Source organism: Apostichopus japonicus, chromosome 5 (assembly GCF_037975245.1).
Source record: "Apostichopus japonicus isolate 1M-3 chromosome 5, ASM3797524v1, whole genome shotgun sequence".
In the NCBI taxonomy this organism is placed as follows: Eukaryota; Metazoa; Echinodermata; class Holothuroidea; order Aspidochirotida; family Stichopodidae; genus Apostichopus; species Apostichopus japonicus.
Window position 1 is genome coordinate 6,957,581 of NC_092565.1, and position 14,901 is coordinate 6,972,481.

Genomic DNA, 14,901 nt, shown 5'->3' on the forward strand with positions numbered 1-14,901 from the left:
CTCATGAATCAGGTATATCGAGCTAGTAAATCTTCTAACTTATCAATGTGTGGACAAGTCGCCTATTAGTCTCACCTACCCGGCAGGAGTAATATTGAGTATTATTGAAATATTATTATTGCAATATTCACAAATTCTGCAATAGCTCAGTGGCACTCAGTTTATCAAATTGATATCATTACTCTTTTTTTATGTTATACAAAAACGCATGTATACCACAAAGTGAAGCATTTATCAAACATCCGAAATATCCTTTAATATGGTATTTCAAATTTTGATATCCTAAAATCATGCTCTTTTTCATAAGTATCATAATGAATGATATCATCGTGCCCTCTTCCTTTCACCCTCTCCATTTCCTTCCATCCCCTCCCCCCCCCCCCGCACCATCCGTTCCACTCTCCCTCCCCTCTCACATCCCTCTCCTGACTGACACCTCAACATGCCCAAATCTTTCCTCCAACTTATTCAATAGTGCAACAAATTCAAGGTGATGTGGTTCCTCAAAAATCGAATTCACCCCATACAAATTTTTTCTTACTATTGGAATTAAGAGAAATTGACTGGAGGCTGAGATTAAAGGATGCATGTTGTGTGTACTTCATTGACTATTAGACTTGTTTCAAGTCTTTGCCTTTGGTTATATCTCATTTAAAAATTGAGCTATTTACAAATCAATTGTTTTATGAAGGCATTGTCTGAATAAGAACATTTATGAAACAATAGTTTATTTGAACCTGTCTTATTGGCAATAATTCCTCTCTTTCCGTCACTGGATAAAATACCAGCATTTTTTCTTATGGTTCCAAAATTCCATTGTCCATTTCTCAGATCTCTTTGACCTTCCTACGTTGTATTGGTTTCCGGACCTGAATCACTTTGATCTGTAATTCAAGTAAATATTCTCCCCCGCAGAAAGCTGTTGCCATCATGTTGGTGTCAAGTTGCCTTCTTTGCTTTATGATGGCTAGACCTACCAATGTGTGTGAATTATAATAGAAGTCAACTCAAAAGACTGAGAAACCTGTGTGCAAAATACTGTTTTGGACTGACAGTTAAATATAAGCTCAGCTTTTTTATATTATAAGTTTCAAAGAAGCTGTCCCTTTACAGGGTCATCAATATTGCTCCCAAATATGCTAGAAAAGTCAAATAACGGTCACTTGGCCTTCAGCATCCCCTCCCCCCAACCCCCAACCCCTATCTTGGTGTGACACTCAAGTTGACTTATTTAGCCCATGTTGCTGTCTGTGAATACTTATAAGGGTAAGAATCGTTAGGAAAATTGTTGGAAAGTTTAAGCAAAGTTTGAAAAAATATGCTAAAAATTTAGGACAGTTGGAATGAGTTTGAAGGCAGTTAATCATCTCATACTGTACGTACTAAAAACCGAAAGCTTTCTCTCTCTGTCATGTAATGGCCTATACAGTTTTGTTTAGCATACAATTTCAGTGCATACACCGCAGGAGGTATAAGCTAGAACGACAGATAACTATGTATGGCCTGGTTTCGTTTTTGTACCCTTTAGATAGCAGACTTCCTTCCTGGCCTTGCACGTTGTTTTCATTCACAGAATCCAGGACTAACTTATTTCCGTCAAGAAAAAAAAAGAAAAAATTGAGTTGCAGAGAGATGTTAAACCCTGCATAGTTAAGTTTGAATAAGATATGATAAACATCATTGTACATTGTACTACTGACTCACACACATACACGTATGTATACACACACACATACTTGTCATACAAGGTGATGTGTAGTGATATTACCAGGAAGATTTACTTTGGACAAATATTTGCATACAAAGGGTGTCGTCGGTCTGTGGGGGGGGGGGGGTGTTTTATTGTTCCTCATGATGTTCATGAAACAGAAAGAATACAGGCAATAGGGTGGCAATTTAATGGGAACTTTGAAACTTTAGGGAAGTTTGCACTGTATCATAGTATCAGAACTGCTTGGCATGTCAAACAGATTGTAAGACTGTCATCTGATAATGTCACAGTTTTTAAGTTGAAACGTAAAATTAATGCGTAGGTCCTGCAATCCTGGGTACTGCTTTGTTGTATCAATGATTAAGCCTAAATCCCCTACCATGATGAAACCTGTAGCGACAAAGTTGAAGCAAAAAATGTAGGATCCTAATTCCCATAACATCACACAGACAAGGTTTAAAGCATGTTTATTGTACATTTAAAGATGCACAATGATAGCGTGTGTATGAACTGCACTACATAAAAGACCCTGTTGGCTGCCCTTGGAGAATACCTATTAAAGTTCAAATATGATTAGTAAACTTATTTGTATGTTTTAAACCCTGTCCCTGAAGTGGAGGACATACAGTATATACTGACTGCATTGTTGTTTGGTTCTTTCAGAGTCAAAGACAAGCAATGATAGTGTGTTTATGAACTGCTCTAAATAAAGGCCCTATTGGCTGCCCTTGCAAAATACCTATTAAATTTCATATTCTTTTCTTGTTGTATGTTTAAACCTGTCCTTGTAGTGGAGGAAATACAATACACTCTTGACTGCATTGTTGTTTGGCTCTTTCAGAGTCACTGAGTAGAGAAACCTTTTCTTTTCTGGATACGGTACAATAACACCACTATATATATATATAGAAGATTATACATAAAGAAAAATCCAAAATCAGGAACAATTTGATAATGGAAAAATTCCCTTTCCAAAATTGGGAACTTGCAATGGTGCAGCTCTGCCTGAACTTTTCCAGATTGGGCAAGACATCTGTAAAAATTTGGTGAAACTCAAGACTGGTCTAAATTAGTACGACTTATTATATAAGTATACCTCTCAGTTTCTTATGATTCGTAAGCCATATCCGTGTTTAGAGAAACTCATTGCGCTTAGTCGTCCTGACATCTCAATTTTCACTCCAATACACATGCACGAAACATGTACTGTTTTGTAGCTCAAGGATTGCTTCTTGCAAAGTAGCTGATATCTACAACAACCAATTGTAGCTGGTCTTTAGAAGAATTGTTAAAAAATTCCCTCAATTTCCTGCTTTTGCACATTCCTCCCCTTCTCACCTCCGCATCAAACCATCTAGTATCCCTTTCCCTCCTTCATCTCGTAAATATACCTTTAGGAACATTTTGGAAGTGCCAAAATGCACTTCTATAAAAGTGCACATCACATGCAACTTGCAGGGGGGGGGGGGGGGGAACAAAGGGGCTGCAGTTAATTTCACCAGAGCAGACTGTGGCAGCAACTGGTAGGTGTGGGCAAGGAGGGGGGGTGGGGAAGCATCATCATTAGGTGTGAAAATGACCTCCTTGGCACTGCCACAGTTCCCTAGGCAATTTTCATTTGGTTGCTCCTAATAAGCGACTTTTTAACTTTCATTTTAATATGGAAAAGTCTAAATACAAAAAACGTTGTTTTGTAAATTTTGCCGACCTTAACCGTTAATTCTAAATCTCTGGTAACAGGATAACATGATTTCATACTCTCAGCAGCACAAATCACATGATGAATCGACACAAACATTGTGATTTAAAAGTTCTTATAAATATTAAAAAGAGATATATAGAAAGGAAAAATAAAAAATATAGAAAGGAAAAATAAAAAAAAATGAAGAAAAAGTTTCACTTTTGGAAAAGGAACTTCAAAGCTCAAAACAGAAAGAGTAATAAACCGAAAGTTGTAGTTGTCACAACAGCTTTGTCAATATGAGATAGCGAGAGACACTCCCAGATTGCCCCGAATCACACTCGCACAATCACAACTTTGCATATATACGTTTACATTGTGTCTAACGAGGAAGTTTACAGCCTGCTAGGGTTGACCCCGACTACAGATTCTCACTTCAGGATGCCGTCGTCGGACATTGTTGGATTTTGGAAAGGTTAGATTACAATCAGACTGTGACATATAAACAGCTGGCATTTAATTTATAAAGAAACCGTAAAAGGAGCAATCGCTTGTCTCGGCTGTAGTCCCTTCACTTCCTTCCCCTTTTGCCGAGAATTGAGAATTTAAAAAAAAATCTGCTGATCCAACATGCAGGGACCTCGGCTCAAATTTTTTTTCCTGACGGTGGCTCTGTTTCAGAACTAACTCGTGTCACCGTTTTAATCTAGCCTCTTACGATCACTTTATACGGCAGCAATAATCCACGTCAGATTTAATTGGTCATTTTTTGAGGTTTGTTCGTGAAATTGAGTACTTCCTTGTACAGCTGCGTTTTACGTGACAAGTATTTCTTGTTTTTTTTTGTCTCTTCCACCGATGAGCGTCGGTAAAAAAGCATGTTTCTCTTACGTTGATTGTTCTCTGTACATCGGACGACTTGCATACAGTCAGTCTGTACACATGAAGTCTGGTTAAATTGCATCGATAGTTTTCAGAATTGATGCGTCGAAGAGTTTTACGATATTGATCAAATGCAATGTCAATATAATTTAGAGCTGCTTGACATATGTAACCTTCCAGGATGGTTGTTCATCAGAGGCAAAAAAAAAAAACATAGACTGGATAGTTTGTCGTGTTGGAGATTTAGAGATAACTATAATGGGATTATATAAACCTTCCACAACCCACTAGGTTTGAAGACTGTAAGATGTGGGGGGTCACGGGGCTGTGGGCACTTCATTAACAACATTTTTTAACAAGCTAAAATTTGGGCATATATATATATACTGATGACGTTTAGCATACTCCAAATCAAACCTATTCACATTTCATATCTTAACTTTAGCACATGCAAGCCTGCAATTTTTTTGTGTTTTTTGTCTTTCATTTATCACTTTATTCTCTTTCATGTCTGTTTTACATTGCACTTCTTTGTCTTTTCATTCACTTGTTTGGACTTTTTGTTTTATAAAAGTTTTCCAACAATTTCTGTTTCGTTTTGTATATGTATGTATGCGTGTATGTGTGCGTGTATGTATCTATTTATGTATGTATGTATGTATGTGTATATGTTTGTATATATATGTAATTTTAATAATAAAGATCTACAATTTTCCATGGAGGGGACTTTGTAGAACTTTTTACTCTTTTAGCTATTTCTACGGAATATTAATTTCTCTCATTTATTGTTTGACTTCAGCAAAGTACTTTTCTTTAAGGCTTGTTATTGTTTGTTTACTCAGTTTCCTTTTCCCACTTCTTGTACTCGGCAAAGCAGATGGACTTTGTTTACTGATTCGGTAAAAGAACGAGACGTCTTGAGGCTTATAAAGATACTTACCACATTAAAATAAGATTTGGAAGATTATTTTTTGAGAAAGTTTATTCATTTGGAATATCAACTGTAATGTGCCTGACAGGTTGTTTTGCTCTCCAGTTTATTTGTGTTTCTGTGAGGTGAAAGGTCACATCACATTATTGTCCTAATCAATTATATTTATGTTTTCTATGCTGTTTCCTTTGTAAATATAACTGCATTTTCAGCTTAATTTTTCAGATGTTTTTTTGTTGTTGTTTTTTGTGTAAACAGACCACAAGTAAATTGGTGGTTAATTCTTTTAGTAATTAATGCATATGATCATTAAAACAGCTCTCTTACTTTTGTCATCGGGTTTCTGGCAAAGTTAGCCAAAGCTTATAAAAAGTTTATAGTTTAAAATTAGGATTACAAAGTTTAAGATTTCAATGAAGGTAAAATGTCTGCAAACACACAAATCCATTTGACTGCTCCTTATTGGCTAGCTAAATACACCAGTAATGGGAAACAGGAAAATTATGCATCTCACAATATTTGGTTGAACTTTTTAGTGTTTGGCAAGAACTTGGAATATTATGCCAAATTTTCAACCTTCCTGGTACATCATTACATCTTCGTGATATTTGGGTATACTTTAGCACAGCCAATTTATTATATTTTTCCATTTTTCATCATGATTAATAAAAAAAAGCGTTCACCTTGTAATTACAAAGATTTGTGTGTTAAAGTAAAGATTTTCAGCTACAAAGTGCATCTATATATATATATATATATTTATGGTCAATGCTTAACTAAACAATTTAGCAAAACAAAATATAAAATGCGTTTCAGTTTGGGATAAAAAAACAGCTTGCACGGTAAACAACTGCAGGGCTGCTTGGTATGGCCTGTTCAATGTATCTGTAAAGACTAAGGATCTACCTTTAATCAATTGTATCAGTCCTTTAAAGGGGTGTCAAGTGAATTCGAAGTGTGATATGAGGGTGGGGGAGAGAAGGGGGGACTGGGAAAGGAAAGAAGAAAGGAAGAAGTAGGTAGTCCTCAATTCACCAAAGCTTATCAAAAATATCAAAAAATGTTAAAAACTAAAATTTTGAAATACCTTTAAATTGTTTACAAAATTTTTTTAAGATTGTTGAAGCCTTTCAGATTTCATGTTCTAGTGAAAAAGAGTTTTTTTTTTAAATTTTGGTTGGGGGAGGGGGGGAGGGGGGGCGGTTGTCTCGAGGGCATTTGGTTTTTCTCTATATGGTAGACGCAGAGGAAACGTAGACTAACTTGAGATGTCTTTACTCTCTTTCCATAGCCTCAATCCCGAGAGGCAGAAAGGCCAGAGTCACCGCAGCGGCAGCTGTCGGAAGAGAAAAAGAACCAGCCACGTATCCCAGGTATCCAGTGGTTCAAAGGTTAGTATAAAACAGAACAATTAGCCCAGTCTGACCGATATATTTCTTTCCACCATCCATTTTATCTTTGCATTAAAGCCTAGAAGAAAGCCTACATATCCTATGACTAACTTCTTTTTGTTGCCAGGATACTATTTCGCTCCCCCTGTGTGCAAAGGACCGTGGAAGACAATAAACGAAACTGTTTGTTCCTCATAATTCATGCTTTCACAATGACTGGAGATAATCAATCAGTTCGGCCGAAAGATTATCTGTTTCAAAACAAGTATCATATATATATCTCCATAAATTCCTAGGCCTGTTGTCGCCTTCAATTGTTCACACACGCAAACACGTTCACAGCAGATATATGTAGGATTAGCTTAATCTTGGTTTAAAAATTGCAACAAACTGTATCATAATTTGCTGGTATAGACAAGTCACTAAGCTAATTGCTTGCCTGTTCCATATGTTTTGTGAGGCAAGGAAACTGTACCCAAAAGATAGTGGTCACACGATAAACTTATAAAATAATTTTGTAAGAATCAATCTTTATGAAAAACTCATTTTTTTTTCCTTCTTTTTTTTTGGCAAGTCTTGATTTTATACAAAACTTAGTTATATGAGTGAATAATTCTGTATTATTTTTTCTTTTATTACGTTGTCATTGTTTCTGCTATCTTTTGTGCATGCCAATAACGTCCATATTCTTTTCTCCTTCTTTGAAGGTATTACGGGTAAAAGACCTGGCTCACAGAGGGATTCTAGTAGTAAAGGTAGAAAGTCCTTTTTTGAAGAAAAAAATATATATATTTATATGGATTAATGTATTGTGTCTGATGAGAAAGAAACATTCTAAACATCCTTGATCCTAGATGATCCTGTTAAAAGCTTGATTTACAAGGATAATCTATGGACTGAAAGAAACTCGAGAATTAATTTGGTATTTTGTCATCACAACAACTACACTCCTGCTCTGCCTTGGTTAGAGCTCTTGGTAGAACGAGAAAATGGGTAAAACACAGTATAGATCTAGTGTGCAGCTTTTGTGAGGAGACAGGTTAGCTTGTCATTCATAAATATCCAACCTAAGGTGAGTGTTGGAGTGTGCACATTTTGTGAAGCATATTTGAGATTCCCAAAAAATACTCTCGGTATTGTGAATGAAAATTGCAATGTACATCTTCAAAGATTTTTTTTAGTCCATAGACTGACTATCCTTGTAATCAAGCCAAAAAAAACTAATAAATAAAATAATATCAATAATGTTGTATTTTCTTTCGTTTGTACAGGAACACAGTTTTATATCACCAGTCCACAACCTATCATACCAACCCAGCTTCATGTTTCGCAGTCAGACACCCACCTCATAAGAGGGGTCCAAAATGCCCCTCGGGTCAAAGAGGTAAGCAGTGACAAAAACGAGTACCACGGAATGCATACCTGTCAGTTGGACATGTAGTAGGGAGTACAACAGCATGAGTACGAGTACAAATAGAATTCCAATTAGTTTGAGTACAATGTTCTGAGCTAGAGTGGGAGTACTTAATTTTTACATTAGTTCCTACACTACTTTACAAAATGCCCCCAAGTACGAGTACTAGTAGATATGCCCGTAGCTTGAGTACCAATAGGAGTACAACTCTCACAGCCGGAGTACAAGTTCATAATTTTCCATTAGTTCCTACACTACTTTTAATTTTGCATCAGTGTCTATACTGCTATTCAAAATGCTCCCGAGTACCAGTAGAACTCCACAATGGTGAGTACTTTGACAATGGGTATCTCTGCCTAGAATACTGTAAAAGTAGGATCTGCCCACAAGTCCGCTGTCAGTAATATGTAAAATGCCAGTGTATACGTGTGTTCGTGGGTTATCGAATGTGTAATTGTTTGTTCAAGGTTTTTGTCATCACCGAAATCTTGCAGTTACCATGGTTAACTTGAAAGAAGCCTTCCTACAGTCCTGGAAAAGTCATTATGGTTTCTCCAATTACCAAAACAAAATGTGATGCAGTTTAGTTGTAAAGTTTTTACAAGCTTTTTACAGGATAAAAAACAGGCTGTAAATAATCTTGAAATGGTTATGAAAATTTCACACAAAAATTAGCAATTTCCAGGCGGCCTGAAAAGAAGTCACAGAATATTCTGAAATTAGCTAAAACTCATTTAAAAGTAAAACCACTCAGTAGGTGTATACATGTGTGGTCTTCATGCGGCTTGTTGTTGTGGCGTAGGCACAAAATTGATACAGGATTACATTGGCCTTGATAATATTTCCAGAATGAACTCGTAACAAGAGAAGCCGCTTTCAGGCCTGAAAAGTCATGAATCTTGTCAATAACTCTAAATTTGTATCAGTATAAATGCTGTCATTTGAGTGGAAGACATTTAAACTGCGGACTAAACAAAGTTTTGGTTGTGCTTTGCTCATTATACTTGTCAGGAGAAACTGCTTTGTAGCGATATCTTGTCAGGAGAAAATTCCTTGTAGCCATACTTAAACAGTGGTTGCATCGAGACATCGATCAAAACCATTTTGCTAATCTGAGGCGCCCCCTTGACCCTCCCCCCTCCCCTTTCAACTCTTCCATCCCTCACCCACTCACCCAGCCAATCACTGTGTTTCCATATTTTCCTGTAATAGTCTGTACCATGAGACCTTCATGGCAAGCTATTCATGTTTGGCATCTACATTTCCAATAACCCAAAATAACACATTTTAGGCAACTATGACTTACTGTGATAGGGAAGAAGCCTAAGTATCAAAATTTAGCTAACAACTTAAGCATTTCTTCTTTGAATTCCAAACAGATGCAACAGAGGTCTCACTGCATGGTGACTCTCCCAAATGATGTCACCATCGTGGTCAAGACCGACAGCGAGAAGAGCATCGGGGAGGTCCTCTTGCCCCTCTGCGAGGAACACGGTCTAACCCAGACAGCAGCTGAAATCTTCATCAAGTCAACCAAAGGGGTTAGTCTGAAATGAAAAAATCAACATAAATTATTCAATGAAAACAATTTCTCTTTGTATGCTTGAACTTTATAATTAATCAGGGTCTTGATCTCTGCAAGATCTGTTTAATTAAATGGTTCATCTTCTCTTATAACGCGCATTATGTTAATGACTAGGCTTTATCCATCAAAATGTCAATATTTATGTCTTCACATGACATGACAGACCCAAATATGAATCTCCCTCTCTCTGTTTTTTCAAATTTTGGAGTTGAGTTAAAGATTTTTATATGGTAGAATTCAAAGTTAGATATTAGACAAATAAGGAATTAATACAACTGCTCTAAGAGTTGTTTATATTAGTTTATATATTTAGCCTTCCAATGGCATAATAATATTTATATGCAGTCCAAATCATAGTTTTGGATAATATAATGTTGATTTTTTTTTTTTATGTTCTAACTTAGACTTAGAAAAGGCTGCATCTGCAAAACATTAACATTTATGAAAAGCTTATAATGCATGGAAAAAAGGAGAAAGAACATTATATGAAATGCTCACTTTTGGGTAGTTTGGCGTACCAAGAAGTATTGTTTGAAATGTCATCGTGCAAACATGAAGCATGAATCACAGTTCCACTCTTCAAAAATGTGATATCCAAGCTGCAAAGTTGGACAAAGTTTAGTCCAGTAAAGTTCAGTAAAGTTCAAGTTTTTAGTTAGATATGCGACTTTTTTTGTAAAAAACACCATGTTCTTACTCTTCTCTTTTCTTCCATACAAAAAAAAAACATATGAAATTACTTCCACGTTTTATTACTTTATGATTTTGCACAGGGGTTGGTCTTCAAAGAAAAGGTATTGTTTTACAGCTCTATTAGATCTCTGCATGAGCGAATCAAATATTTCACTTTGCATGGCTTTATATAATACACCCCACAGTGATCTATATTCATTGGCCAAATTAATCAGGATCATACATATTCATTAGCAAATGAAATAACTTGTGGGATCAGGGCAAACATGGTTCTTAATATTAATACTAAATATTATTACATTTCTGGTGGTGACATATACTGTACGCACTTACAACCTATCATTGTTATCATTTTATTTTGGCCATATATATCACTTTACAAACCGAGGCAAAACGTAACAGTTGATGGGATGAGGAAATGGGGGGGGGTGGGGGAGGGAATGGAATGGAATGTGGGAGGGAGTGATGTGTGGGGAGGAGGGGTTCATGTTCATGAGGTAAACTGCTTTTATAACCAATGATATCATCATGTGTCAGTGCTTTGCATGAAATCCTATTACACAACAGGCTTTCCATATATGCATATTCATGGCGGGATGTATACAACAGTGTTATGAATGTGGATAGGAGTGCTTTCACTTCATTTGAATAATGACTTAAAAAATATACATTGCAATGTGCGAAAACCTAAATGTAGAATGAAATGATGGATTCAACTATGCCAATAATATAAATGGAATGACCAATGATTTTGAGACACCATACATCGCACGGTTCTTTCCAGACTTTGTGTGTACCAGACCTCATGAAAGGGCACGCATGGCATCATCCATGTGCACTTGGAAAACTTAAAGGGCTCTATGAAATATTTTGGACATATCTCTGTATTGCTTTCAAACCTAAATTGCAGGCCTAACAATGGGATGTTAAATGGGATACAAGCTTTTACTTTGCAAGCTTGAATAGACCACTACAATTTTACATATATCTATACAATGATTCCCCATATTAATGTAAACCTACAAGATATGAATTAAATATTTGTTCCCTTTAAGTGTGAGAAAGGTGAAAATTTGGCCATTTAGAACAAAAACAAGCAATTTTGGGCTTATACAGTAGGTGTGACAGTATAAGTGTGCACTCGAGTGTGAAAAGTTGTAAAGTCTGACCGAAAATGAACGATCTCATTTGAAATTTGTGCGATTACACTGTTGTCAGTTTTGTCTACCCTAGCATGAAAACTTGCCACGTCGACTCCTTTTTTTTGGGCATATTCTCTATTCTTAAATCTGCTGTACTTGGTACTTGGGAGCGTCTCTGATTCATTCCTGTCTGGTACTAGGGTTATCTTTGTGGATCATGTAATCATGAATAGAATCTTTTCTACTATATGAAAAGAAAAAAAAAATTGAAAAAAAAGGGTACCACTTGTCTAGTTTGGGTCTCATATGTTGTGTTTTCTTGACAAGATTATTGCAAACTACATTATACCTTAGTCATGATTTAGCAAATGAAAAATAACAAAACCTCAGGAAATCCTTTTCCAAATTTTGTTCTAGTTCATGGGCATCGATCCCTACCCAATGACAGAAAGTGATTAGTTGTTGACATTTGAGATATATGTGATAAAAGTTCACTGTGCCAATTTCTTGCAGAGCAAATTTCTTTAAAGAAGAGATATTATTAAGGGCCAAAAAAATGTTAAAACTTTTGCCGAGGATATGTAACCAGCTGCTTTTAAGTTTGGAATAAATACTTTCGTAAATCGTTGGCGTATCAACGTCAAAATTGAGTCGTGACGTATGCGAGGTTAATCATTGATAACGATAGATATGAGACTGCGAATTTCTCCGGGAAAATGATAGAAGCACATTCAAATTTGTTTCTCCCGTAAAACATTCCTCTGGTTGTTTCTCTGCGAGTGACGGACGGGATTGACGTCACAGTCACCATCTGTAGCTGCGAACCTATTTGCATATCGCCCGTCAGAGTCAACAGTGTTATCAATTATTTGTACCTAGATAGCCCGTTATTAAATAAATACATCATCTCGACTAAATTGAATGTCTGCCTGCGACGTAGTGCGATCAGTGTACACACCCCGGATCAAAATGTAAACTAGAACGACGGATTGCTGTCGAAAACCGTAACATGAATCATACATGGGTTAATGTTTGACATTTGAAACATCACCACCGGGTTGAATGTTAAAAGTTACACCACAAATGTCGCGAACGACACATCAGCGCAAACGTCGGTGATGTAGAAGTGGTCTGAGGGCGGTATTCATTTATTCTTTCATGCTTCCTTAAATCTAGCGGGCGATTCATTAAACAGCGAATATTTAAGTCCACGAATGCATCGCTTTGAATTCATATCTTCCTCTTTCCGTTAAATGCGATTCAATTCAACTTTTCAAAGATTTAGTTTCATATCAGTACACAGAATAAACATAACACAGTACAGCAGGAAAATAACATAAATATGAAGAAGACTAGAAAAGAGGAAAACGGTTAACAATGATAGTGACTGATCATATTACATCACATTTGCAATACAATCAATCTGTCAACTAATCCATTTGAAATACTAAACCTTTCCAACTGGTTTCGTTTACACATTTGTGAGGGTAATATGAAGAAAACATCAATATATTGTTTTTGACTGTCGTTAAACAGCGTTGAAAATCCTGACTGATAGAACGACACATGTCAGGCGAGATCAGCTAATCGGTTGCGTTGATACGTGCCGACGTAGTTTCTGAAAGCCATCAATCTATATTTGAACAGTGTGTACACTAATGGCATTATTAAAAATAATACATACAACATTGTGTGAGCTAATGTTAATTAAAAAGCTTCTAATGTCAGTATCCCCTGATGCATGAAATATAAACGTGTCTTTTTCTTCCACCTTTGGTGTTCCTTTTTGGTGAAATATGTCCCTCTGGTTGTCTGCATTATGTGTCAGCATGTTTTAAATTTGTTTAAGTACCGTCGAGAGTGGTCTTTCCCTTGCTTCAAATGTTCATAAGGTGCAAAGTGCATGGATATGTGTAAAAGTGGGTGAATTCAGGTTTGAAAGAGTGGGTGAATTCTCTTTTATAAAAAAGAACACCTGTATGTCTTTTGAGACAAGTTTGTGGATGACTGTTGCATGTGGGTGGTTGCACTTTGATGAGTGGGTGGGTGGGGGTGGTTTATCTTTGAAAAGTGGGTCATTGCTCTGGAAAGTGGGTGAATCCATTATTGTGTTATATTATTCTCTGCAAAGTTAGAGAAACTGACGAACTAAATCCAGTGCCGGTGGGTCCCGGTGAAAGAGAACTGTGTCACAGGTCGATCAACCGAATGGATCAGATCTTTCGATTTCGTGAGGGAATCGCTTCGTTTTGGTGTCGGAAACATGTCTGCCATTTTACTGTGTCAATCAAATGTACACAACTTTACAGTTATGCACGTTAATCTCCTCAAAGGTCATTGGTGGTGGCAATTTTTTCTTCATTACTTCATTCTTTCACATATATATATCCATTGCAGTTCATAAACCATCTGGTGTTTCAGCCGTTTTGAAAAAAAGATAAAATTGTAAACCTGCTGGGAAAAAATGCAATATTTAAGTTCATATGAATATGATCGTGATATATGAGTAAATAAACAATGGAAAAACCTACGTGGACATTATAAACAATGGAAAGGAGCAAAAACAAAATTTGACAGTGCCATTGTCTGTCCTCAAGTTACCAGCCCTATGCCCTGTGCCTTTCAACCCGGAGGGTTACGATCACCAACAAATAAGGACTGCATACAGCTCAATTGGAAGATTGCGGGGCTTGTTCTCCTGAGGGCACCAGTTTGAATTCGGTTCTTAACCAAAAATTTATTTGCTGTTGTTCGTAGGATTTTCAATGTCAGTGCCAGAATAACTGTTAAAATTTTTTAAATTTTAATCTGGTAAACAAGCCAAGCCACTTGAGTGAATAAAGATGACTTATCCTGTTATTTTTGCAACTTTGAGAAAAATTCTCCAGGGTTCGAAAAAAAAATATTTAGAAAACTTTTTCAAAGAAATTTCTAACAAAGTGTCCTGTTTGCATACATTGTTTTCTAAAGGGTTGTTTAAGTTTTAATTAAGATAAAGATGTTTGCCAGCGGATGTAAACCTAGATTTTGATTGTCATTATCATACATCCTCTGTCTCTATCAGTTTTTTATTTTTTTTATCATGTTCTCGTCACAGCTGGTCGATTTCCATCGAGATATCAGCGCCTTAGCTGGTCAAGACATAATGATCGAAAGGAGGATCGTATTCAAGTAAGTAAAATGAAAGAAAAAATATAATATTAGATTCATTTTGTCTTCAGAGATTCTCAATTTACATTGCTCCAGGGAGTGGAATTGACGGGGGGGAGAAAAGGTACAGAGAATTCCAAAAGTATATATACAGTAAAAGGAATGTTATATTGACAGAAAGTGACGGAAGGTTGTTGGGATATAACAAGACGGAAGGTTGTTGGGATTTAATGGGACGGAAGGTTGTTGGGACATAACTGGACGGAAGGTTGTTGGGACAAAACTGGACGGAAGGTTGTTGGGACATAACTGGACGGTAGG

The 14,901-nt window shown here is 36.5% G+C and overlaps 1 protein-coding gene across 9 annotated transcripts in view; it reads left to right on the forward strand.

Moving 5' to 3' along the window:
- Nucleotides 1–14,901, forward strand: part of LOC139967455 (regulator of G-protein signaling 12-like) — an 87,742-nt gene that overhangs the window by 61,043 nt on the left and 11,798 nt on the right. For 8 of the 9 annotated variants that reach the window (XM_071971291.1, XM_071971287.1, XM_071971292.1 and 5 more), the window contains 6 exons: nt 6,497–6,596; nt 7,304–7,351; nt 7,868–7,980; nt 9,390–9,551; nt 10,369–10,389; nt 14,528–14,601. In XM_071971291.1, coding sequence (XP_071827392.1) covers nt 6,497–6,596; nt 7,304–7,351; nt 7,868–7,980; nt 9,390–9,551; nt 10,369–10,389; nt 14,528–14,601 — 518 coding nt within the window. The remainder of the gene's footprint in view (nt 1–6,496; nt 6,597–7,303; nt 7,352–7,867; nt 7,981–9,389; nt 9,552–10,368; nt 10,390–14,527; nt 14,602–14,901) is intronic. The other variant, XM_071971290.1, reaches the window with a different exon arrangement.